The following is a 27,335-nucleotide window of genomic DNA, read 5'->3' on the forward strand; positions in this document are numbered from 1 at the left end:
CAGCTGCTGTCAAAATAAATTCGCATGTCTATAACACAGTCCATACACTCAAATTCATTTAACAATGTATCTCAATATGGATATTGATAGTGTTAATTCTTTTGACATGTACTTGTAAAATATTATTTTACTTTTATACGCCAACCCGCAGAAATACAAAATACCAGGTGAAGAATAACGCTTAACGCTAGTGTTACCATGTTAAAAAAATATCTTGCGGTGCCTGTGGAATCACGTATAATGACTTATAATGGAAACATAAGAGTATTATAATTTAATATTTATATGTATTTATAGTTATTGCATTTATAAAATGCAGTTGTCATATTTTTGTCATCGTTTAACAATTATAATATAATTTACCTAATTTACCTAACGAGAATTTTTAAATATGGTATTATTTTCAATAGAAATGATCTTAACTAAGGACAATGTTTCTGCATACTGTTTTCTGCTAAGGAAATTTTAGTTATGACAAATGTTTCTGCATTCTGCTCTAAGAACATTTTGGTGCCTCTTCAAGGACAAATTTTATTGATGTACCTATCGATATATAAGTTACACCTCTGTCACTGCCGCTATGCAGATACCGACCACCTTATGGACACCCATATCATCATATGGCTTTATTCAAAAAAAAATACCATTTTTTAACCATCAATGGCACCTAAAACTTTAACTTAAAAACTGTGTATATTATGTAGGTATTATCATTTTGATTTTTCTATTTTCAGAACTGATTGAGATTAAGCAACAGCTAGAACATAGTTTGGGCAGCATGGAGTTCATGAACAAACTTCAAAGAGCTCGCTCACTTTCAGAGAGTGCATCAGAGACAATGTCGGACCACAAGTCTCCCAGTGGTAAGTTACCATCTATAATATCTCTGGTTTACCAAACATCTATATTACCGGCAGGTAAATTAACTATTGAAAGAGGAAGTGAACAGTTTGACAAACAAGGTAATGATAGTGTATTTATATCATGAAGTCCTCGTCCGCATTCTGCTAGGCTCGATGCACAGTAGCAAAAGTCAAATGGTCTGCAGTAAATCCAATATACAACCAAACACAGAAGAATATCTTCTCTAGAAGATGGAACATAAATGTTTTAAAGTAAAGCTGAAAATGACTTCTATAAAACATTGCAGATTGATTCGTAACAAACTTCGCATATCTTCAAAAATAATCACTAGTCATTTCAATAAACTTTTCGATTCGCGCAAACAGTTAATTTCTTGCAATTTGTTTAATTAATTATTACAATGACCATTTCAAATTTGAAACATGTTCGACTTGTACATAGTAAAACAAAGCATTCATATTATAATAGAAATTCCATGATAAAACAAACTATGACAATATTCAATTGTATGTACATACATAGTTTAGCAGCCAAATATTGAACTATCATTATTTTTAATATTATAATAACGGAACATCAAAAGAGGGGTGCCACCAATGGCGGCTATAATCAAGATTTTAGTGTTAACTTAATGAATTTAATTTTGCTATTGCCAAACTAAAAACACTGAGAATTCACCAAACACAAACGCGTTACAATAATGCAATTTTAATTTTAGGATGACAAAACATCTTATCTGACCATTAAATGCTGATTAGAATAATATAATAATGATAGATATGGCGTCATATTATCACTTTTTTACAAGGTTTACCGTTTATAGGTTTATCCTTATCACTTACACGATGTCATTATTTACTGTTCATAATATTAATATATAAATGGTATTACTTTGCAGCGGAACGCAGCAGCAGTGTGAGGAAACGCACTCCTGAAAAGACTCCCGACACATTCACTCCTCCCGCCAAAAATAAAGCGGCAGATAATAAACTTATCGAGGTTGAGAAAACTGAAACCGGAAGTGTGAGTAAATTTTTTATCGAATTAACAATAAATGTACCACATCGTACGTAAAATTCAGGTGGGCATCGAGAAAGAGACAACCCAATATGACAGAAGCGATGTAAACCCTGTGCTGAACTCGAACTGAGAAGTACCCATCGTTATGTTTGAATATTTTATAGAATGGTGTACCCCAATGGTCACAATACTAATTTTATTACTGTCTTTCATTATTTATTGTTCATATTAATATCCCAATGTCATTGTTATGTAACGGAAGCTTACGCAATGGACAAATGGTAACGTGACTGCTTATGAAGCCCTAGGTCTAGAGTTCGAATCCTGGGTCTGGAAAATTTAAATGTTGAAATGGTCCATAATCAACATCAGATTGTATGATAAATGTATTTATAAATCTTTCACTTTGTTAATCTCTTTCTCATAGCTGCAAATTCAATTTGAATTTGTGTTATTACCTAATGATAAACCGATGTGTGCGTTGTGTTTAATTAATTTGATGTGTGTTTTCAGGTTAAATGGAAAGTGTATTCTCACTACCTGAGGAGTATCGGCATCTTTCTCTCCGTTGCTACAATTATAATGAATTTGGTTTTCCAAGGCTTTTCTATTGGTTCAAATGTTTGGCTGTCTGTGTGGGCAGCTGACCCTGATATGGTGGTATGTATAATGACACATTAAAGCATGGGTCATATAATGTCAGGATTATTTTTATTACCTTAAAATAAGAAATTTATGATGTTTTACGAAAAGTCTGTCACAATTTTCAATGACGGGCTCATGAAATAGTGTACTTTATTACGATTTATTGAATATTTTTATATGCCTGGACTCGGAAATAATTTCGAATTACGAAATTCGAATAAAAAGTATGGTTTTATATGAAAATAATCTTCAAGGGACTTTTTTTTCGCGAAAATTTCGAATTACGGCGAATTCCGAATTATCCGTGTTCTTATTAACAAGGTTCTACTGTAATCGGTTTGATCGCTGTAGAGGAATTCAGATGGTTTTAATCAATCATTTAACACATAGATAAAAATGGCTGAAATTTATGACTGAAGTTGCTTAAAAATTTCATCGTAATTAGGTAGGATGCAGGTGGCTAAATTGGTAAAACATATTGGCCGGAATCCAGTGGATGCAGGTTCGAGTCCTGTCCGGTGTCATATTTTTTTGTTATATGTTTCTGAGGTGTTTCCAAATTATGTATATTTCAATACTTATAATAATAATGATTTTGTGCTAAATTTCAGACAGCGAATGGCACAACAGACCCACAAAAGCGTGATTTATATCTTGGTGTGTACGGTGCAATGGGAGCTGGACAAGGTATTTATTTATTCACTCTGTTGATTGATTACCTCTGTAAATTCTCTATTATTAATTTTTTGATAAATAAATAATTACTTACTAGATAATAAACAAATAAAAAATTCCTTCATATTCGAAGGTTTCAGCTAAGAATTAATTATTATACATAATTCCAATGTATTATTTGACAATATTTTCATATTATTTTAATGAGTGCCATTTTTTTCCAATGCAAAATTATTGTTTCGATCTCGATTTTCCACTATTATATTATTATGTATATTTTAATATCATTGTTCCGTCCGGGTGTTCATGTTAAGATTGGTCTGGTTTATATTGTGTTTGTCATTTTTTGTCATATGTTGGGCATAATTTAGTAACGCTTTCATGGGAGGATTTATCATTTCATTGGAATGTTATTTTATAAAACTGGCTCATAACGTATGTACGAGTATTATGATAGTGAAACCTCTAATGGGCGAGCCACCAATGCTTTCGCAATACAAATCTTACACTATCCGCTGCCTGGTGTCAGTTGCTTTCATGCTTGTTTCATCATTTGTTTCACAATTCTTTTAGTATTATAAAACATGAAATCTGTCTAAAATAAATAGCCAAATATATGTACCGACGGTTGTGGATTTCCAAAATAACTCAACGTGTATATTTTCACGCCTATATTTACGTGTCCTGTATCTCACACAACGCTTCAACTATTTTTTAAGTGTATATATTTGTATTCGTCCAGTTTACTTGTTCTTGATTCTATTAATATTTAGTATTCGTCCAGTTTACTTAATACTGATTTTATTAACCCGGCCGGCGCCGATGTCACACACCTTGTACAAATCGGCCAAATTCGCAATGCGCATGTGTATAAATCGATGTCACCGCGTCCATATTTATCATACGGGACTGATTTTTTCACGTAAATTTGGCCTGATTTGTCCTTCTCCTGCCACCTATGACATATTTTAAAAGCATTGGTTCTAAATATAAAATAATCACCAAAGTTTCGAACCAATTCGTACGGCCAAGTTTTGCCGGTCGACAGAAATCAGTTTGAACTGCGCGCCGCGACTGCGCAGTATACGACAGACTTTCAACCGAGCGGGCCATTGCGCGGGATTGTATTTATCGCATACAAGTTGAATATTTACCGCAATCGTTGATAAATACTTTTTTTGCTGTCTGGTGTACTTATCACATTAAAACTGGCATGATTAACTATTGAACGTATGATTTTATTTTACCGCGATTTTTAAAATACTTTTTGTACTGTCTACCGTGTCCCATTTTAGTGAATGTGAAAATTAATACTGATATCAATAACTATTGTGTGTGAGTTTAATGGTTTCTGTGATTTGGCGTTCCCTAATACTGTAGTTAAACATTTTAAAAACATTTCATAGTTTTATAGTGCGTAAATATGGAGGAAGAAAATGTGCGTACTAATGAGGAATTGGACTCAGATTATGATATGTCGGAAGAGGAATTGGAACAGCATGAGACTGATCATGACGTCGACGATACGGACTCTGACGAGCCAATTGAATTTTTGCGGTCGTGGAGAACTGGCCCGTATATTCCAATAGTTCACGAATTCAATGATTGTCGATCTGGCGTGACATCGAACGACTTGAACGAATCCTCTCCCGAATGTCTTTTCTTTGAACATTTTTTGAATAAAAATATAATGTCGGAAATAGTGAACCAAACGAATACATTTTTTAACCATTCGTACAGTGCGGGAGACCTTGGACCGAAATCGCGATCACACAATTGGACAGACACGTCAGTGCCGGAGTTGTATACATTTTTTGCCGTATCAATGCTGATGACTCGAAATAAGCACACGTCGATAGAGGAACATTGGAGTACCGATCCTTACCTGCATGCAGACATTTTTGGGAAAATAATGGCTAGAAATCGATACCAACTTATTTTACAAATGCTTCATTTTTCTGATCCTAGTGTGACCGCCTCAAATGATAGACTAGCTAAAATTAGATTACTGTTAGAACACACAAGAACAATTTTTAGGGAAACGATGATACCGTATCAGAATCTTTGCATAGATGAGAGCATAATCGTGTTTAAGGGTAGATTAATTTTTAAACAATTCATTCCTTCCAAAAGACATCGATTTGGAATAAAAATGTTTGTGATGTGTGACGTAATGACAGGATATATTATTGACTTTATAATTTATTGTGGGGAAGGGACTGACATACAAGACAATGAAAATCTCGGTATTTCCGGTGCGGTAGTGACAACGCTAATGAAAGACTACATCGGGAAAGGTCACACCTTATGGTGTGATAACTGGTATTCGAGTCCGGCGCTTTTTAAATACCTTCACTCTCACAAAACGAATGCTTGCGGTACAGTGAGAAAAAATCGTAAAGATATGCCAGAGTTCAGCAAACTGAAAAAGGGAGATACCGAGTCTAAGTACAATAGTCCACTTTTGGCTCTGAAATGGCACGATAGGAGGGATGTTCACATGCTATCCACCCTCCACGATGCATCATTTGGACCAACGGGAAAAGTGAACTATAGAACTGGCGAAAACATCGAAAAACCAAAATGTGTTATAGATTATAACAAAAATATGGGTACGGTAGATAAGTCCGACATGATGCTTAGCAACTTGTCGTGTATGAGAAAGTCGATCAAGTGGTATAAAAAGGTCGCATTCCACATGATCGACTTATATTTATTAAATGCTTTTTATTTATATAAATTTATTAAATGTGACAAAAAAACATTGGGCGATTTTCAACTCTGTGTAATAAAACAATTAGTGAACAAATATTGTGTGAGAATTTCAAATGCACCCCTGCCCAAGCCGACAGCGTCAACTAGCGATAATCCCGTACGATTATTGCCCAAAAGTGCAACGGGACATTTGCCAGAATACATTTTACCGACACAAAATACCGATAAGCCTAGAAGGAGATGTTTCGTATGCGGGAATTCTAAAAAAAATCCGAAAAAAACAAAACTCTCTCGCTATATGTGCCCAACGTGTGATGTTGCGTTATGTCTGTCACCTTGCTTTAAAATATATCACACGTCAAAAGAATTTTAAAATAGGTTTATTATTGTATTTGTTTTTTTTTTAATATCTGAGTTCGTGTTAATTTATCAATAATATTCAATAAGTTAAGTGTTTGTGTAGTTTAAATATATTAAAAGGGTCCCCTTTATATTTGTTTACGACTCAACCCGAAGACATTAATATGTGATTTATCGATATGCACTTGAAAATTAGTAACACTTCAATTCGTGGGAACGTAATGCACAAGTGTCGAAATAGTACACACCGCGCAGAGCTCTAACTATTGGCTACAAAATGGCGTCTTACGGTGAGTTCTTTCAAATTTGGATAGCATTCGTTTGTTCGAGTGTTTCTGATATTATAACTGATTTATTACGGTTTTTTAGTGTGTCGAAATTATTTTAATGGTTTTGGGTTCTCGACTGGAGCTGTGACATATTTTTTATTGCTTTTTTTAGTATAGAACAAAGACGATAATGAAATTCATGCGTAGTTATGGTGCGTCATACGATTTTTGAGGCAGGTGCCGGGTTAATAGCAATAAATTATGTATTCAGACACAACTATCAAAGACAAGATATAAAAAAAGTATTATATTCTTGTCAGGCATCCCAGTGTCAGTAAATAATGTTTGTTCAAAATAGAAAATAATTCATTTTTAGAAACCCATTATACCTTATTATTTCTCTGTTTTATAGAATATTAGTTATGCTGCGTTCTCACTTGTCGATTTTTGTTGCTCAACTTGGTGTTGAACGTTGAAAAATAAATTGAATGGAATGTTCCCACATATCAATTCAAGTTGAATCTATAGTCGTAACCGTGATGGCGTTGATTGAATTTATTAGCTTGTTAACGTCATTTTATTCTATCACTTTAAACCTTTTTTTGTATATAAAAGCCATACTTCTTAATTCAGAAACTAAAACAATATCACTCTGTGACTCACGACAATCAACTATGTAATCGCATGCAAGTCAAAACAAGTTAGACTTGCTGATGCGAGTTATCACCATGGTTGACTCGAACGATGATTCACTGTTAAATTGATTAAAAGTAGAAAGAACCTCAACTTCATTCAATTCAACTTATAAATTGATGAATTGGTTGAAATATGGTAAAATTGACTTTCAACATATACTTGAATGACTAAAATCGCCCAGTGAGAATGTGGCAACTGAAAATATAATTTAATGAATTTTTTTTGAGATTGTGTTAAATCAACATGAAAAAAGAAGCCTCCAGTTGTGTACCTACTTAATTTATTTTGTAAATAGACACCAATTAATTATAGGTTGGTTTGATTTATATTCTCTACATAGATTTATTTTTTTAAGGATCTTAGAACATTTTGAGATATCACATTTTTGTATTTCAATTTCATATCTGATATTATTAACAGTATAAGCTAAGGTCGTCATTCATACATTAAATTCGTCACTGCTTCATATAATATTTTTCTTTAATCCACCCACCTCACATAATATTTTCAATAATTTATTACATCCATAATATCTATGTCCATTTAGTATGCGAAGAATTTAATATTTACTTAATACATAGTATTTTTTATTAATTTTAATAGATACATAGTTATCATTAAGATGTAGTTCTTCAGTAAGTAAGTAATAAGAGTCATTTATAGGTATTTTTTTAAATCATTGTTGCCTGAGTTTTAAGTAAGGCTTTTGTGTGTTATTATTTATCCTTCCGTCCATGTAATAGATGTTACATGTGTAGGTATTGGATATTGTCAGTAGCTATTATAAATCTTATAGCAAATATAGACTGTATTGCCTATTCAGGTAAACACGTAAATATTCTCCTATTTCTCTGTTAGATCTTCAAAAATGAATGTTCACTGTATTTTCTCAATTGTTTACAAAAGATTTTAGTTATTTATTGTTTGCAGCTTAGGGGTCGTCCATTACATTCAACCCTAAGAGGGGAAGGAGTCTGACATAATATGATGAATTGAAACAAGGGGGTTAAAAAAATGTAACATCATTTTTTTCTGAGAACATAAATTTTTAACGAATTTGTGTTTTAATGAATGGGGAAGTTCAAAAATAACTGATGTTATTTAGGAAGGGAGGTAAAATATTTTGTGATTACATCGAGGGACGGTTAAAAAAAATACCAAAATGGTATATATGGGTGACCCTTTAGTTTTGTTACGTAGGTAGTCTGAAACTGATGATATTTATAACATAGTAGGTAGAAGACGATGTCTCTTTGCCAATATAAAGTAAAGTAACGGTCTCATTGTTTTCACTGTTTTTACTACGAATTGTAAACTAGAGACAGTTTGTTAAAATAGAGTATACCCTGAGGCCACTCGCACACACAAACTTGTATCGACTGCAATTTTGATTTTAAAAAATCATCAGCATAGTAAATGCTGCTCTTCGCGGCAGCCATTCGTTTAGGCTAGCCGTGTGACATCACTGTCCAAGCTGTGTGCGCGTAAGAGAGTTGCAATATTGCTGGCAGTTTTGATTTATGACCATGTTCCTTCCAGTTGAGACGATTTTGTATGTCCTACCGGTATAATAGAACTCTGTAAACAAAATATAATACAAGCCAAATTTTCAATTTAAAATTCAACTGTCAAACTATTTTTATTTCTGCGATTTATTTCAAACTCTAACTTTCAAGCAACTGCATAAAACTTTTTGGATGTATAAGCTTACCAATACTTTCGCTGGTCTAATGTCTTTTGGCATTTTCATAGTCTTCCATCTTCAATAAAAATAATAATATTTATAATATTCTTACAACAGAATGTCAACATACTGCTAATACTACTTCATTTACCTATATTCACATATTGCAATATTATCATTCTGCATCGTACCTGAGTTGAGCCACTTTGTCTCAGGACATTAATTGATATTTTGGGATGGTAATATTACCTCAATCGGATGGGTGTTATGTAGAACAAACTAACCCACACAAGTAATTTTTTTTTATATATTTGACATATTTTTTGACGAAATGTGGGTTAGTTTCTTTCTGCATAATCTCATCCGATTGCATGTACACGTTATGATTTCTTCCAAATTACATAGCTTTGACAAGTAGCAAAGGCCAAGAACCGTTCACGTGACCAAAAATAGATATTTCAATTTAATACCTATTCACTTCTGTTTTAAGGGGGAGTATAATGCTACTAGTGGTATCTAGGGACAGAATATGAAACATGCAATTTAATACAATTTTATGATATTTTATATTTTCAAGTGTTTTATTTATCTAAAATATATTTTGCCACTAGATTCCTCCAGTAAATAAATCCACAGTAGCAAAGCACTCCCCCTTAATATCACCTTGATTGAGTAAAGTTATATTGAACATACATAAACACTTCAGATCAATCTTTGAGAAAATACGACGTCACGTACAAATTAAGCCACGGCACGGCGTCTTAACTCATTATGACAAAATTAACTAGTATTTTTTTCATCTTGAAATAAGTACTTAGCAAAAAAAAGTGATATATTCAATTATCATCACATAAATTATTCAGCTTATAGACTGACAGTACAGATGTGAGTATTGTGAGCGATTAGTTCTCAAAACTGCCGCACCTCATGTTATAGCTGTCACAATGTTGTACCAGTTATGATTATGTTAATTTTCATGATTGTTAAAAGGATTTTTTTGTAAACAAGTTAACATTTTCAAAGTGATGAATTTATGCTATTTTTTTCAAATTCTTATGAGATGTGACGAATGTTGCAAACCCATGTTTTACTATCAAAAAGTAACAATATAATCATATAGTAGTGTTGAGGGATAGCAATTTCATTTAGGGAATTTAAGTTTATTTTAACTGACTTTTGCGAGGAATGAATATTGGAAACCTTGGATTCAAATGCATAGTGAAAAAAATACAATATGCGTAATTCGAACCTGTGACCTCAGTGTCGGGGGGTCAGCCAATTTTCCATCACTACAATATGTACAATACGTTTGTTGCAAATTGCCATAGAGACCAAATTGAATTTCACTGACCACAGTCTGTTAATTAATCCATTCCTTTTAAAGCCTTCTGTGGCACAAACAAATATTAAAGATACACGATTTGAAAAGACATGTGAGAAATATATTACCAATAGAAAAAATCTTTTTGTAAAGATATGACAGCGGGATTCAAACCCGCGTCCCCTGGTATTAGCACCCCTCTGCACATCACCACACGCCTATTTATGTGTGAAACGGGATTTAAACATATAACTGGTTTGTATAAAAAGCTATAAGCATTTTAGTTCCAACATTGGATTACATTCCATGACATTCTGTATGAAATGTTACTATTATTTTCATAACATCGTTTGACTATTTTGACCTGACTTCCTCCTTAAAACACTAAGGCACAATGCACACTGAATTCAACTCGACATCAACAAAGCCATAAATCATTATTGACAGCTACTACGAGCTTGCGACACTGACATGAAGCAACCTAATGTCAACGGATAAACGTTGTTGTACATCCGACAAAGAAGCAGTCATTTGGATACACTCCATTATCAGTTAGAAATATATGAATGCATAGTGCTCCAGTTGTTTGAAGGATATTTCTTAACCTGAAATGTCATTTCATTATGATCACTGCCGTTAATTGTCATTGTATCTCTCTCATGATCTGACACTGACAAGGTCTCTGAAGTCGCGTGGCGATCATGTGTACTACTGTACTAGTACTCAAGGCGACCTGCGCGCTGTAAAATAGTAGGCACTCTATGCATGGTACGAGGGTGGGTCAATAAGTCCTTAGAAAAGCCGACAGGTGGCGCGACTAGTACTGTAAGCGGTTTGTTTTCATGCAGCGGCACTACCGATTCAGTATGCTGCGAAGTTTCAATCAGATTGGTCGGGTTGTTGTGTGTTTCTCGTACATTTAAAAAAAAAATTTGCTTGTGGAAAATGGAAAAATGGAAAATGGAGAAAATTGAGTTTAGAGCTGTTATTAAACATTTTAATATAAAAGGGTTAACAGCAAAGGAAATAAAAAATGAGTTGGATTTAGTTCACGGCATATCTGCTCCTTCACTTGCAACTATTTATAACTGGTTAAATGAATTTAAACGTGGTCGTACATCAACAAAGGATGAACCACGCTCAGGACGTCCTGTAGAGGTGACTACACTAGAAATGATCAATAAAATCCACGATATGGTGTTAAGTGACCGAAGATTAAAGTTGAGTGAGATAATTGAGGTTACAGGGATCTCAAAATGTAGCGTCATTTCTATTTTACATGACAAATTGGGCATGAAAAAAATTTCTGCAAGATGGATGCCGCGTTTGCTTACAGTCGACAATAAACGCAATAGGGTGGTGGCCTCTAAAGCCCTGTTGTCGCTCATGCAACGCAATCCGGATGAATTTTTTCGTCGCTTTGTGACTGTAGATGAAACATGGATACACCACTATACTCCCGAGACGAAAGAACAGTCAAAGCAGTGGATTGCGAAAGGCGAACCATGTCCAAAGAAGGCGAAAACCGTAAAATCAGCTGGTAAGGTTATGGCTACTGTATTTTGGGATGCACGTGGAATTATTTTCGTTGACTATTTGGAAAAAGGAAAAACAATAACAGGGGATTATTATGCATCTTTATTGGACCAGCTAAAAAACAAAATTGAAGAAAAACGGCCTCATTTAAACAGGAAAAAAATCCTCTTTCATCAGGACAATGCCCGTGTTCACACATGTTTACGATCAATGGCTAAAATTGAAGAATTGAAGTTTGAATTGGTCGACCACCCACCGTATTCGCCAGATTTAGCCCCCAGTGACTTTTTCCTTTTCCCAAACTTAAAAAAATGGCTAAGTGGACAACGTTTTTTTTTCAAATGAAGAAGTCATCGATCGGACAAATGCTTATTTTGAGGACCTTCCGAAAACTTATTTTTCTGACGGTTTAAAAAAAATTGAGAAACGTCTAACCAAGTGTATTGAGCTCCAAGGAGATTATGTTGAGAAATAAAAAAAAAATACAAAAATAAAAACTGTTTTAATGCTTTTTTCTAAGGAATTATTGACCCACCCTCGTAGCAACGACTTTTTGAACTACACACAAGCGACATTCAAAATATGTTGCATGCGGCATCAAGCGTGTTTTTCAACCACACATGTTGCAATCATACTGTGTGTGGCGATATATTAATTATATATGTTTTGTAAATGCCTACAAAATCACATCGACAATTTGGACATGTTGCAGTCGAGATGAGTTTATATTATGACCCGGCTAATAATATTAAAAAACACAAAGAATTAAAAATATAATGTTTTCTTGTAATAGTAGTAGTGGATCATTTGAGAACATGTGCTTATATGTGTATTTAAAACAGTTAACTTTGAAGTAAATTTACCCAACTTGGTCCCAGGTGCACTTGTATTTGTTACCTCACCTCAATTGCACTCACCTGCTGAGTATGGCATATCGGCGAGGACCCTCGTTTATGTTTAAAATCCATTTTCCTTTTGTTCCCTGCTGCTTGTCGTAATACGCTCTGTCTGTTATCTCGAGTACTCAGGCTTATTCAAAGAGAAATAGCGCTAGGCTAAAGGTTTGATAGTACTTTTGTTGTCATCTGCAAAAGCTATCACCGTTTCTAATATGAATTTGTGCAAATAGTATAAATTTGTCGTTCAGTTCAATCAATGAAGCGTTTTTCACTTAGGCGGTATTTCACTGTATCTGTTCGCTGATCACTCCACAATCTGACATCGTTTGAAGGAATCGTTTTGAATTCTGTCGCTTAAACATAGTATAAATAGAGGTGAGGGACGCCCCCAGCTTTCATCAATTAAAGACCGTGCCATCGTGAAGTTACCCGCTGCGGTTTCGGCTTCCATTCGTAAAATACGATCCGAACGAATCCGCGAGGCCTCCTCTCCCCGACAACCTTACTAAAGTGCAGACCTGTGACAGTCCTGACGGTGTCGGTGTCTTCCCTGGCGCTGTACCTCGGCACGCTGGACGCGTCGGCCATCTTGCACGTGCACATGCTGACGTCCATCCTGCGAGCGCCCACCACGGAGTTCTTCGACGTGACGCCCGTCGGCCGCATCCTCAATCGCTTCAGCAAAGATGTGGACGTCCTCGACAACGTCCTGCCCATGACGCTGCGCGGATGGGTCTCTTGCTTCTTTGCGGTACGGCCCCCCACTCCCTCATCGATGTTATTGCACCCGATGCCTTTTATTACATGACTTGTATTTTGTGCTGAAACAATTTTATTAATAAGTGACAATTATTCTTATGATGCTGTCGAAACTTTTCGGTGCGCTCGTCTCACATCGATTGTATTTAAGAAAGATACCAACGATTGTAACGTACAATCAAATTACAGTTTGCCATAAATTATCAATTTATATTTTTATATTCAGAAAACTAAAGATTCATCATTGTATCAATTTTCCGACATACTCGTAACTCAAATAAATTGAAGTCATATAATTTTGTAATACTTCGAAATTATGTTTCTTCAAGTTGCAACTTTTTTTTATAAATACAGTAGTTTTGACAGATTTTACAATATTTTAGTGAATTAAGATTCACTAAAATCTATCTAATCACAATAATGTGAAACGATCGCACTGACAAATTAACCCACCATTTTTGAATAACATATGTAGTTATAATATTAGTTTTAACATTATTGAATTCACATTTTCCCTCTTGCGATGGTTGATTTTAAAATTATTTAAGAACAATTCTCAGAATTACGTATAGGTGTGAAAATACACATGTCTCCAGAACTCAAAAAAAACATCCAGTTGAATATTTTTGAACACTATGTATTTTGTGGTATGACGATCCACTGTTTTCGACCCATCCATATTCATCATTCTCACTACTTTCATTATTAGATACACGCTTTTATTATTTCTAGTATAGTATTTATGTAATAAGCAAGTAGAGACTGGTAATAATCGGTTTCTTTTTAAATGAAAACATTATTTTTACCATTTTTTTGTGGGAAACACATCGTAATCTATAATGCTCAAAATGTGCTTTCTATAATATTATTGTTGTTACATAGTTTTTGTAGTTCCCGTTAAACTATCTACATAATTCATGCACTGACTCAACTTTGTAAATAATCTGGGTGCATCTATTTAACATATTATTCTGTCCTGTGCTTTGTGTATTAAATATGCATCTCATAATGACATAGAAAACTGTACAACAAATTTTTTTATAGTATTTGTATTAGAAATGGTTTAAATGTACAACTTTCTTCTTTTTTTTTCTGTTCTAAATGGAGGTTATGAAAATTTACTTTCCTTTAAAAACTTTTTTCAGCATTTTGACACCATAATTTTCGGTGATACGGTTACCGGATACTTTATGGAATATTTTTCTCTTTCAGTCAATTTCAGCTTTACAGTTTTACCAATCAATTAAATTTATTTGTTTTCTAATAATAATTGCTTCAATAGTTATGCTGTATCATCAAGAAGGTGGAGAGAGAGTGAAGAATCTTTGAATTTTTTCAGTTTTATCGAATTGTGTTTGTTCTTGCTTCAAAGCTTTGGTTGACGATAGTATTTTTATTTTTTGACTACAACATTTACTGATTATTGAAACATGTTGCCTGATTTTTATGACTGCGAGTAATTAATGGGGAACTAATTTAACTAAGTCGCAAATTTTTGTTCAACAAATTACTAATTTAATTTTTAATACACTAGATATTATAATCAATCATAATATCAAGTATAAGATTTTAGTACTCATACTTCATATAGCTCACCATGTGAGTGAAACACATGTAAAACATTTTTTTATGTTGTCAATACCAACGCTGAATTTCATAAAATTGATTATTGATTAATACAAAATCAAAAGTGGGACTATCCATAATTCAATTTTAACCGATTTACTGCGGAGCATTTCATTACTTTTTAATTACCACATTTAAATAACATGCTAATTATATCTAATGACCCCTTAATCAGGACACAACAGCTGTGGCATTCGCGCTGTAAGGATTAATAGTTTTAATCCAAAGTGTCCGCTGTTGCTGTTTTTCCTCTACCAAAATGGAATCTTCTCGCAATAATAATATGTTGAAAAGTCTAAAATACTTCAGTACCTTCTCAAATGCAGTGTTTCACAAGTCATGACAAACAAATTTCCAGGTGGAAATAATTCATGTCATTAAGGTTTGTTAGGCTCATTCCAATATCGAAATAATATTTTCACACATTTTTGAATGGTAAGTACATAGGTACAAATTATATTTTAAATAGTGACAATTAATAAACAATGCAGGCAAACGCATCCAACTGACATCAATAATTAAATGTGTGCATGATTGGAATCGCCTATTAAAGAAGGTAAACCACATTGTGCCTAAATTGAAATAAAATATAATTACATACCTAGTGGTTCATAGAATATATTTATGTGCTTCCTACAAACTAACAATATAACATACTCACCGTACAATAGTTTACGTAATTTATTATAATATACCTATATTATATTATGACTTGTATTTATTTGGTCAGAGTTTTTTAAATTATGGTTAACATTAATTAGTTATGAATGATTGGTACAAAAATCATGTTTTATATTTAATACAATATTGAATTTGGAAAAATAATGACCCCATAAATTTAATCATATTATATAAGTATCTTGATTTTTATTTATTTTTTTAATTCATCTTGTCCCGTGTACACTGATGAATGGAGGATATGACATTTTTATAACGAATAGATATTCTTAGGTATATACTTAATTTTTAGAGGTGATAGTGTAAGTTTTATAAAATATTGATTAATATTTTTACAGCACTGTCGTTTTGCTTTGGTAGCATCGTACTGTTTTTCGGTGTATTGAATTCTGCCCAAAAAATCCACAAATGGCTTCTCCAAAATATACTACGAGCACCAATGCATTTCTTCAATGTCACACCTGTAGGCCGATTGTTGACGAGATTCTCCAATGACATTGATGTCTTGGACAACCGTTTTCCCGAAAACCTCAGAACGTGTATCAGTACAATCCTCAAGGTATTTGAAAGCGATAATGATACTTTAATCCGTACGGACATCGGTCAATCCGTCTCATATTCCTGAGCAGTTGCCAGATTAGTGCCTTTCAGATTAATTGCTAAATAATATGTAATATATTATATTTTAAGCTCTACCTACTTTTTCTATGAATATTTAGGCAGATGGGATGGTAGTAGATCTTAATTTGATTTATTACGGTATGTGAAATTCATTAATTTTCCTAATCAATACAAATTTAAGTTTAATGTTCTAGGTTACAGGGAAATTTAATAGGGTAGGGTAAAGTTTAGGCTGGTTTGTGTTAGGGTCAGTTCTGTAATACCCAGTAGCAATTATTAATATACTTACAATGTATTATGTAGAATAACATGTAGACTGGAGCTAATTAATTAATTTATTTATTATTGCTCTCACCCTTTGTTAAAATAAATATGTAGTGATGAATAACTTAGGAAAAACATCTTTCTCATTATCAAGTAAAGGTGATAAATATCCTATTCTAAGGGGATTCATCCCATTTATTTTCTGTCTTGGCGAAAAAATGTATCTTCTCTGATTATAACCAATGCTCCTTTATATTTATTTTTATGATTTTAAATGAAAGATGAAGCTTATTTAGCTTTTTCAAATATACACCGAATGGTCACACGTTTTCAAATTTAACAAACAAGGCTCCAATACTGACTTCAAAACCTTGGTCTCTGGTGACTGCTTTCAGATTTCCATCTTAGTAATGTGTTCTGCAGTTTATGCATTTTTTTCAATCTTGAGTGAAACAGATTTTTAATCTAATTGGATTTTAGCAAAGAATAACAAAAATGTTGATTTTTCTCATAAATTTCATTTGAATCTGAAACGAACATAACTGTTCGCTGTATGTTTGAATATAAATAATTATAAAAGAGTGCCATTTGTTATTATTTTTTTTTTTTTTTTAATAAAGTGATTTTCTTTCTCAGTGCTCTACATCAAGCCGAAATTTTATTTAATACTGTGTCACTGTCATTGAATTAATAGTTATCACTTTATTTTAAACATAAGATACATGTTCTCGTGGAGACAGCTAACAAATGGGATGAATACCCTTAACTAACAGAAGACTGGTGATATTACCTGTCGTGTTCTCGGATTCAGTTTTTCGGTATAATCCTATGTAGCTTACATGTACAGGTTATAAATCAGCATGACATTTGAAATTACATATTTTGTTCATTATTTATGTATGTCCCACTGTTATTTTAGTTTTGCAGTGTTGTATATTTTCTATGCCCGTGTTAATGTTCTTCTTTCTCAGTTAATATATGTACCTATCTCTATTCTCTTCTGTTTAATTTTCTTTGGCGAGATCGACCATCACTAGGCATCCGCATAGAACAGTCGCAATAGTGTGACTTTAATACTGTTTCATACTCTGTTGATTCTGTATATAATCCGATATTGTAGAGTCAAAACATTCATAAAAAATGAATTGATCAATATCAGAGGCCACTGAAGGTTCCTGAGAATCAGGATTGGTAGATATGAATGGCAGTCAAATTTTGTTTTTTTTTTTTGTAATGAAGTGTACGTCCGTATAACATAACACGTAGGGTTGCTGGTGCTAGTGCAAATGCTTGTTTATCGGTCGGGGGAATCGTCGCGATCGTTCCGGTGTAGAGGCTGAGTGACTTGCAAATTGTCTGACGTGGGGTTTTGATCTGGTGCATTGCAGCGCTGGCCTCTTTCTTTTGCGACCTGGCCCCCCAACTGGGCTGCTGGATGGCCGCTCGGGTGATGCACGACGTCATGCTGACCGGAGTGATGCGGTCAGCGCTTAATTTCTTCGACACCACACCCACCGGCCGGATTCTCGCTAGGTTTTCTAGAGACGTCGACGTGTTGGACACGTCCCTGCCGCAGGAAATATCCGATTGTACCTATTGCGTCTTTGAGGTAATGAACAGAACATACGGCTTAACATCTTGGCACTAGTTGTCGTTAGTATGACGCAGATGCATCTGTTGTTTTCGCCTAGTTTTCTACGCACAGATTTCGTGCCATTTTCATTTTAGCAATAACCACTCACCGTTCCTGCAAACCGCATTTGAGTCATTCAGTCTTATCTCTTCTCTTCTACCTTTTTCATATCTGCAGCCTCGATATAATCCATACTGTGGTCTGCGCAGGGCTTATATTATATTTATGCCTCCTTTTAGTCTTTCTCTGTCGTGTTGAATTCTCACTTTAGTTATATAATATTTTGGGTTCTTAACTATAAGTGTAGGCTTTCAATGTAATATTCGATTTTTACTGTAATCTGATAATGATTGTATTCTCCCATAAGACATGTATTATTGCTTACTTTGTTTTTATTAGTAAATTTTGCAACCGTCATATAATTGGGAAAATGTGAATTTATTACTATTTATAAAGCACTCCTATGATTGGATTGATTGTAGAAAATGAATGATTTTGCTACGTATTTAGTTTTTTTTTTATTTTAAAAATCAGCATGTATTTTTTTCAGTTACATATTTATTAATTAATTAATTAATTATGAAATATTATTATCTTTAGTCGATGCAAATCAAAAGTCAATGATATATTATTATACTTCTACTGCTTAACTTAATGCAATGTCTGAAGAGGTTTTATCATTTATAGGTAGTGGCCACTTTGGTGGTGATAAGCATTTCTACTCCGGTGTTTGTGGCCGTGATCATTCCTATCGGCATAGTCTATTACTTCATACAAAGATTCTATGTGGCCACGTCCCGGCAGCTTAAGAGATTGGAATCCGTATCTCGGTCGCCCATCTATTCTCATTTTGGAGAGAGTGTGACGGGCGCAGGCGTAATCAGAGCATATGGAATCGAAAACAGGTATGAATATATGGCATAAATATTTTAACAACACGGGACGATACACACATTTGCAATACACACGCTCATAAATTAACATGTATGTGTATATTATAATCATCACAAATAAACAGATATCAAAAGTGTTAACACGTGTTTCCCTGGTCACCTCCACAAGCAATCCCACAATGGTGACCCCGATGTGATTAACTAAAAATAAATAATATAAACTCCCATGTAAAATTAAACCTACTCCTACTATGTATAAAAATATGTGCCAACGTCAAAGTGAAAATCAAAACAAGTGAAAAGTCAATCAGTAAAAATTCAATCAAGGAGGTGCAAATTCAAAACAAAAAGATGCATAACAATAATTGATTATAATAATTAATTGTCAAATGTTAATATTGTACTATTATATGATATTCATCTATCAATTAACTATGCCTCATTGTATAAAATTAGATATCACAATACTACAATCTCATTTCACTATGAGGGGATCCTGTAGCGTTCGTCCTGGAGCAGTCAGCCCATGGCATTGCCATTTGAATTACATTGCCCGCATTGAATTACATATAGAACAACCGATATCTGATGTGATATTTACCAATTTAACTAACTATCTATGAACACGATTACTTTTTTCAACTATTTTTAATTGTCTCATATTTTTCCTGATGTGTAGATTTATTGAAGAATCCGAAGCGAAGGTGGATTACAATCAAGTGTGCACATACCCGAGTATCATAGCGAACCGCTGGCTGGCCGTGCGACTGGAGATGATCGGCAATCTCATCATTCTCTTCTCCGCTCTCTTCGCTGTCCTTGCGAGGGAGACAATGAACCCTGGACTGGTCGGCCTGTCTGTCAGCTATGCCCTGCAGGTCAATTTGTATTTCAATATTAGTTTGATTCCTACATATTATTTATGCAATTATTCTCAACAAGATCCCATCATTTCTTTTTAATAACTAGTTCCAAAAAAATTTAATTACAAAATTTTAATTTCAAAGAAATATACATTAGCCAACGATTTATACTATACCTGGAGGAAACATATTATAACATTGCATTGGTAATTACAAATGCTATATTTTTGTTGTTTGCTGACGACTTGAAACTCTTCATGGAAGTGGTCACCTTGAACGATTGTCGTCAACTCCAACTTGATATAGATAATATATTAGATTGGGGCAGGCGTAACAAACCGGACTTCAATATTGATAAATGCAATGTTTTATCGTTTACTAAAGCCTCACGAGTGTTGTTTTTCCAGTACTCGATGCATGGCAGTGATCTCTCGCGAATATCATCTGTAAGAGATCTTGGAATTACGTTTGACGGTAAACTGACGTTTAGTGGTCATATAGATACCATTTGTAAAAAGACGCTAAACAGACTTGAGAGTGAGTCTATCGTTTGGGCCCCGCATCAGTTGAAGTACGGCCTTATGGTGGAGAGAGTCGAAAAGAAATTTTTAAGACTCCTTTACTTTCGGCTGTATGGATATTATCCGTGGCTCTATCTGACTGATTTTCTCTTAGGGATGCTTACATACTGTAGCTTAAAATTTAGAAGGGATCTTTATTTAGCTACATATTTTTTCAGACTTATACGCGGCGTAAATGTGAACTCTCTGACATTCTTGGTGGTGTGGGCTTGTGTGTGTGTCTCTGATAATTACCTTAGGAATCGAGGGCATCCGTTGTTTGTTATCCCACGGTACAGAACTAACCTGCCATTAGTAATGTCGATTGGGAGGGCAGTAACCATGTTTAATGAAATCGCTTCGGATATTGATATATTCCACTTACGTGAGGGTGAATTTAGGTGGACGTTGTTTTATGAGTTTTTAAGATAGGGTCTATCAAAGTTCACTCTGTGTGCTTCCATCTACTTTTATTGTGTTACTTATTTTATTTATTTTCTTATTTTATTACTTATTCTCTGTATTTTTATTTTTAAAACTTATTTTATGTCATGTCGTGAACGCTTTGAATTTGTAATTTGTTATGTTCATTATATGTAAAATAAATAAATTTGATTTGATTGATTTGATAACCTTTTCGTACCTATTATAACATTTGATAGCAATTCGAGTACGGCAAACATAGTAAAATTGATATTCTGCGTTGTGGCAACATTTATGTCAACAATGAAAATGGCGGTCTGTTTTAATGTTTTTCTTTAGTTGCCTATTTATGTTATTTGGGATTTTATGCGATTGTTCATCTAAATATTCTAAATAATGACAATTCATATTTCTTATGCTTGTAATACTAATACAAGGCTTATTTATCTCGGAAAAATTCTGTTAAATAAATCCCTTCAAAGGAATCTTTCATATTGTCATGTCTTTTCTACAACCACGTATCTCAAAAACTTTATTCTCTTTTCTTCTATGAAAAATCTATTTAGTATAGTTACACATATTTTCATAAAAAGGGTTGTGTTTCTTCAATCTATAGCACTATACTTTCGACTGATCAGTCATGTTGTCGAAGATACGAGAATGCGTTGCAACTTTACTGTGAATCATTCCACAATATTACTGCAGTAAACACATATCTTGACTTGCGAGACTGCGAAACTACTTAAATCTTTTATGTTATTAAGTATATTTTGATATACTTGTTAATTGAATATGTGTATATTCAAATATTGAATTCATTACATCAAATAACTCAAAACTCACAAAAATTTAATACGTGTTTGTAGAAAATTAATGACGATATCAGGTGTCTATTTCCAAATAACAATAAATCCACTCTTGGCGGACTTGGAAGTTATAGATCATTAATTATTGTGTGAAATTACACATTGAATGTATACATATTTTTGGTTAGATTTTGACAATATCTGGACTTATCGGTGTTTGGAAATAGACATCTTAATTATTATCTTTTGACTACATCTTACTTGAGAGAAGAGCTTCCTTCAACATTTTATTGTTTCAACAAAATCAAAAAACTTATTTTTATTTTGCAGATAACTCAAACTCTGAATTGGCTTGTAAGAATGACATCTGAAGTGGAAACAAATATCGTTGCCGTTGAAAGAATAAAGGAGTACGGGGAAGCAGTCCAAGTATGTCTATTACATTTATCTGTCACAATTACCCAAGGATTACAGAAATTTAATGGTTCTGATAACTATGCGGTACACAAACCTCAATATGCAATTTTAAAATGACCATCCATTATTCTCATTTTATGGTTTTGACCATTGGTTCTTAACCTTTTTTGATATACCTTTTGTCAACCCTTAAGGTATCTTATTAAGTCTCGGTGATGAGCACCTATAAACTGAAGCATGACTTGTCGTACGAATATGAATAGTACTTGTGTATTACAAAATATTGTTCTTCAAACCGCCGCACCTCAAGTCCTTGCTCTGAATCCGAACACGCATTAAAAATGAAAAGTGTACATTGCCAGATACGGGATTGTACCCACAACTTGCGGCTTCAGAAACGCTTTACTACTGTAGTTTTTTTATAAATTGATGGTATCTCCTCAAACCATGGTAAAAAAGTTACCATTCTCAGTACTTGACCCTCATCTATTTTGAATGAAGGTATTTAGTACATTTTCTATCTGTAGCAATCGTACCCAGCATACTCAGCATTACATAGATGACACACTTAAATATGTATGTTTTGTTGTCAAAAAAAAAACAATAGAGCAAAAACAAAGTCAGCATTTCTTCAAATCATAACTAGAGCAGTAAGGTCTATTATGATTTGTTAATTGCGACAATGTCTCTTATAATATATGGACTGCATTTGTATAAATAGTAATTCCACGTAAGATTTCAGATGCACACGATCGAGCCAAAAACAGTATTTTATTAATACCAATATTTAATGAACTAGGAAGCACCATGGGACATTCCTGCCACGGCACCTAAGGCAGATTGGCCAGTGGAAGGACAGGTGTCCATCGAAAAACTGGTGATGCGGTACCGCTCTAACACCGAGCCTGTTCTGCATGGCATCAGCTGCAATGTCAAGTCGGGGGAGAAGGTGGGCATCGTTGGAAGGACTGGAGCCGGAAAGAGTACTCTCACTCTAGCCCTCTTCAGGTTAGTCTACGTTTATTACAATACTTACCTATTTCAACGCCACTATAAGTTTGTATGCCGTCTGCAATAGATGAGTGTCAGATTTGCATGCAATGCATACAGGAACAAATTTACAATCAGAAAATTGCTCCCAGATCTTATCCTTGCTATGTGAAATTTTTTATGAATCGAATTTTTATTAATGATTGCATAAGCACCTATGTTGGCCTAGAGCACGATGCAAAACCATACTTAGGCGCCTCTTTAAGATATGCACCTAACTTTAATGGGCCGATTTCAACAACCTAAGTTCAGTGAGAAAAACATATATAATTCTTATTAGAACCCCCAAGTAGGGATTGCAATACCGGTATCCCAGTATTTTACGATACCGTAATACCGGTTTTTAAAATCAAACAATACCGATACATTCGGTATGAAAAGTGGATACAAAATGTATTAATCTATGTAAAAGGCTTAACAGGACTGCAATTTTTGTCGGGTTACGCGATATCTGGTTTACTTACGTGGGCCTTCTTCATCCTTGGTGACCAACAATGACACATGCTATAAAATAATAGATTTCCACATACTTATATACTTCTGTTTATTACAATTATTTTACGAATACCGGTATTGGTATTTTCATTCGGTATTGCGATCCAAGTGGAAGAAAGAAAGAACATGTAACATGTTTTTCTTGTTAGAATGGCTGCTTAACGTCAACGGTTCTGTATTGCGGTCCTAGTTGATGGAGCAGCTATCTTTGTCATAAATATGAAGCCGTCTGTCGCAGGTTCAAACCCGTAGCTGGTCAAAAATGCATGTAATTTTTTCAATATGTATTTGATCCAGTGCAATCCACCCAATGGCTTGGAGGAATGGCTAACAACTATTCTTCATAAAAAGGCCTGTTAATACAACTTGTACCTAGACTCTGTGGAGTCCCATAATATGATACTGTACTTTTTTCCATATTTAGATTTAGTGTCTTTTCAACAATCCTGAATAAATATTGATCGAATGACTGATAACTAATCATACCTAATTGATATAAATTAATAGTATGCCTAGGGCTTGCAATCTGGTAGTAATCCTAAACGATTCTCTCATCCCAATATCATGGGATTGAAAATGTCCAAGAATTACCGGATTATAGCACCTGTACACATGCATGGATTTACTGGCGCCAATAATTTGTAAATTAAACTATCACGATAATAACTGTTTACACGTAATAGTGCTGACTGACTCGCCAATCTATTCTTCATGCGTAAGCGAGACGTGTTGTCATTGTATGGTGCTATTTGACTGGTTGTGAAAATTGGTAAATGACGAAAATGCGGTATAGTTCGTTTTTTTCCGGCAGGTTCGCCACTATCGTTCTACTGCGCATATCATACAAGTTCCAACTATCACCTGAAAATTCGGAAGTTTCTGACCTTTTTTGATCCATGCATGCAATCTTGCAACTTGCACGATAATACACGTGCATTTTCTTGTTATGGCCTCGATAATACTAATTTCTACAGTAAATCCATACACATGTAAACTGGGTACATATTAGTTTTAATACAATTTTTGACAAAAGCAAGTTATTATTCCAAAAAACATTTTAATTTCAATTTTCAGAATTTTAACGTAATGATAAGTATTCATTTTGAGGTGTGAGTATAAACAATATTAATGTATTAATACAACAACAGGATAGTGGAAGCGTTCAGTGGCAAGATAATGATAGACGGCGTAGACATCGCCACGCTGGGGCTGCACTCGCTGCGCTCTCGCCTCACCATCATCCCGCAGGACCCCGTCCTCTTCTCCGGCAGCCTCCGCTCCAACCTCGACCCCTTCTCTGTCTTCTCCGACGACGAAGTCTGGAGGGCTTTGGAGCATGCGCATCTTAAATCCTTCGTTAAGGGTATGTTTAACAAACGCTCAGTTATTATAAATATGTTAGCAGTTTACATTATTATGACTATAATTTACCCTGCCAAATGGAAAGATTCAAAATCTATAATCCCAACATTTTATTGCCATATATCTTGAGTTTCTATAAGAATGACAGGTTTGGGAGTAGCTTATCGGACCTAATTCATCTTGAGAAGAATCCAAGAAAAATTCTTGGATATAGTGAGATTTGAACATGCATTTTTTAAGCAAGGTTTGTTTAATTTTGTAATTTTAGATTAGATGAAGTATTTGAGAAAACGGATAGAGATATTTTATTGATTGTTTCATTTGTTTTTGTTCTATCAACAATAGGGCTGGCAGCAGGATTGAACCACACTGTGAGTGAAGGCGGAGATAATTTGTCAGTGGGGCAGCGGCAGCTGTTGTGTCTCGCGAGAGCCCTGCTCCGCAAGACCAAGTTACTCATCCTCGACGAAGCCACGGCCGCTGTCGACCTTGAGACTGATGATCTCATTCAGGTTAATATCTCTTTCTGCTCTAAATGAAGTATGTGTCTTATAGGATCTGTAGCTAGGACCGCTGCAATGTGACAATTTTCAGGAAAATGTGTCAAATTATTTAATTTTTTTTGGTACAAAAACCTTATTTCATAAAAAGTGTGCACATGTTCTGAGAATTTCTCTGCTATATATATTTGCACAAATAAAGAAAAAAAATATAAGTATATATATATTTGTTCCCATAGTAGACTTTAAACTGTTTAGATTTCTACACAGCTGTCTAATAAAAATAGTACTATACATTTGCAAATCAAGTTTTGTTTTAGGCAGGGTTTAATTGAATTTTTAAAACTAACTAAAACCATCGCAATTTCTGTTCTCAGTTGAATGAAAACAAATAAGTATGACTGACAAAGTTTAGTGTGCACTCATTATGTTGGATCTCCACAGCCTACGTCCACCCTTCGACACTATTTTATATTTTCTACTCTTACTAAGTCTAAGTCTTACTTATTAATATATCATAATAATATTTAAATATTGATAGGCTATTTTGTTTTTTTTTTTATTCACTTTGAAATTGTTAAAACATAAATTCTTATACATGCTGGGACTATTTCGGTATCAATTAAAATATTACTCCGCGAGACGTCTGTCCAATCATGTGTCAGATTCATCTGTCATGCGACGACTCAATAAGTGGCATGATCTTGATTCCACTATATGATAATTATTTTAAACACAAATTTTTTGTGTTTTTGCTGTTTGTATCGCCTTACACCATAACGGTTTTTTATACCATGAGTAATATTTTTTGTTATTACAGAGAACCATCCGCACAGAATTTTCATCTTGCACCGTGCTGACCATTGCTCATCGGCTGAATACGATAATGGACTCAAACAGGGTTTTGGTGTTGGACAAAGGCAAGCTTGCCGAGTTTGATTCACCGGAAAGACTATTACACAATAAGAATTCTATGTTTTACGGAATGGCCAAAGACGCCGGCCTCGTCAATTGAATTGATTTTTATCGTTATTAATCTTGCCTTAATATGTAAGTTTGCGAACAATTTTATTTTTGTTGATGCGTCTTTTTATCATTAGTAAAAATATTTGGTAAGCGGTGTTATAATTATAATGGCACGACGAATTCAAAGAATGCAAACAAAATTCTTAAAAACATGAAATCGTAGTATTAACACTTTGCCTACCGCTCACGACAACGTAACATTCTGTAGTAGCCGAGTGTTATAAGAACCACATTTTAATTTAGTTTTTCGAAATTTGTTAATATGTATGAAACATTTTGTTTACCTACTTTGTATAGATACTTACGGTAGGTAAAGTGGTAAAAAGCATCGGCGTTTTGTTGTGTAGATACGGTATCCAAATATCAGTGTTAATATTTTTCATTTTTTATGTGTAGTGAAGATGGAATATTTTTTTAATTGAATCGAATTCGAATTATTAGTATAAATAAATTGAAATTCGTCTCGGCCTCTCGTCATTTATCTCATTCGGATGCCTTGTTCACTTAATGCCTTTTACTTAAGTATGTGTTGTCTGTCACAGTGTGACTAGCATCGTGTTATATTTGTTGTGTGAGAAATAATGTTTTAAGATTTTTTTTAAATTTTGCACACATAATATAAACTTAATTTTGTGTAATATGCCCAATGGATGACCGTTTTGTTTTATTCTATTT

At 34.1% G+C, this 27,335-nt stretch overlaps 1 protein-coding gene across 5 annotated transcripts in view; it reads left to right on the forward strand.

Moving 5' to 3' along the window:
- Positions 1-27,335, forward strand: part of MRP (Multidrug-Resistance like Protein 1) — a 79,564-nt gene extending 52,229 nt beyond the window's left edge. For 2 of the 5 annotated variants that reach the window (XM_085960213.1, XM_085960212.1), the window contains exons 13-24: positions 735-863; positions 1,763-1,887; positions 2,398-2,544; positions 3,141-3,216; positions 13,212-13,435; positions 18,953-19,170; positions 19,838-20,036; positions 22,141-22,239; positions 23,027-23,235; positions 24,921-25,135; positions 25,480-25,646; positions 26,455-27,335. In XM_085960213.1, the coding sequence (XP_085816339.1) occupies positions 735-863; positions 1,763-1,887; positions 2,398-2,544; positions 3,141-3,216; positions 13,212-13,435; positions 18,953-19,170; positions 19,838-20,036; positions 22,141-22,239; positions 23,027-23,235; positions 24,921-25,135; positions 25,480-25,646; positions 26,455-26,649 (2,003 nt within the window). In that variant the 3' untranslated portion in view covers positions 26,650-27,335. Of the gene's footprint in view, positions 1-734; positions 864-1,762; positions 1,888-2,397; positions 2,545-3,140; positions 3,217-13,211; positions 13,436-16,085; positions 16,307-16,466; positions 16,507-18,020; positions 18,242-18,952; positions 19,171-19,837; positions 20,037-22,140; positions 22,240-23,026; positions 23,236-24,920; positions 25,136-25,479; positions 25,647-26,454 lie in introns of all 5 variants that reach the window. The other 3 variants (XM_085960216.1, XM_085960215.1, XM_085960214.1) reach the window with 3 other exon arrangements.

The sequence above is a fragment of the Rhyacophila brunnea genome, unplaced genomic scaffold (assembly GCF_057557595.1).
Source record: "Rhyacophila brunnea isolate RB1 unplaced genomic scaffold, BYU_Rbru_1.0 scaffold_11, whole genome shotgun sequence".
Lineage (NCBI taxonomy): Eukaryota > Metazoa > Arthropoda > Insecta > Trichoptera > Rhyacophilidae > Rhyacophila > Rhyacophila brunnea.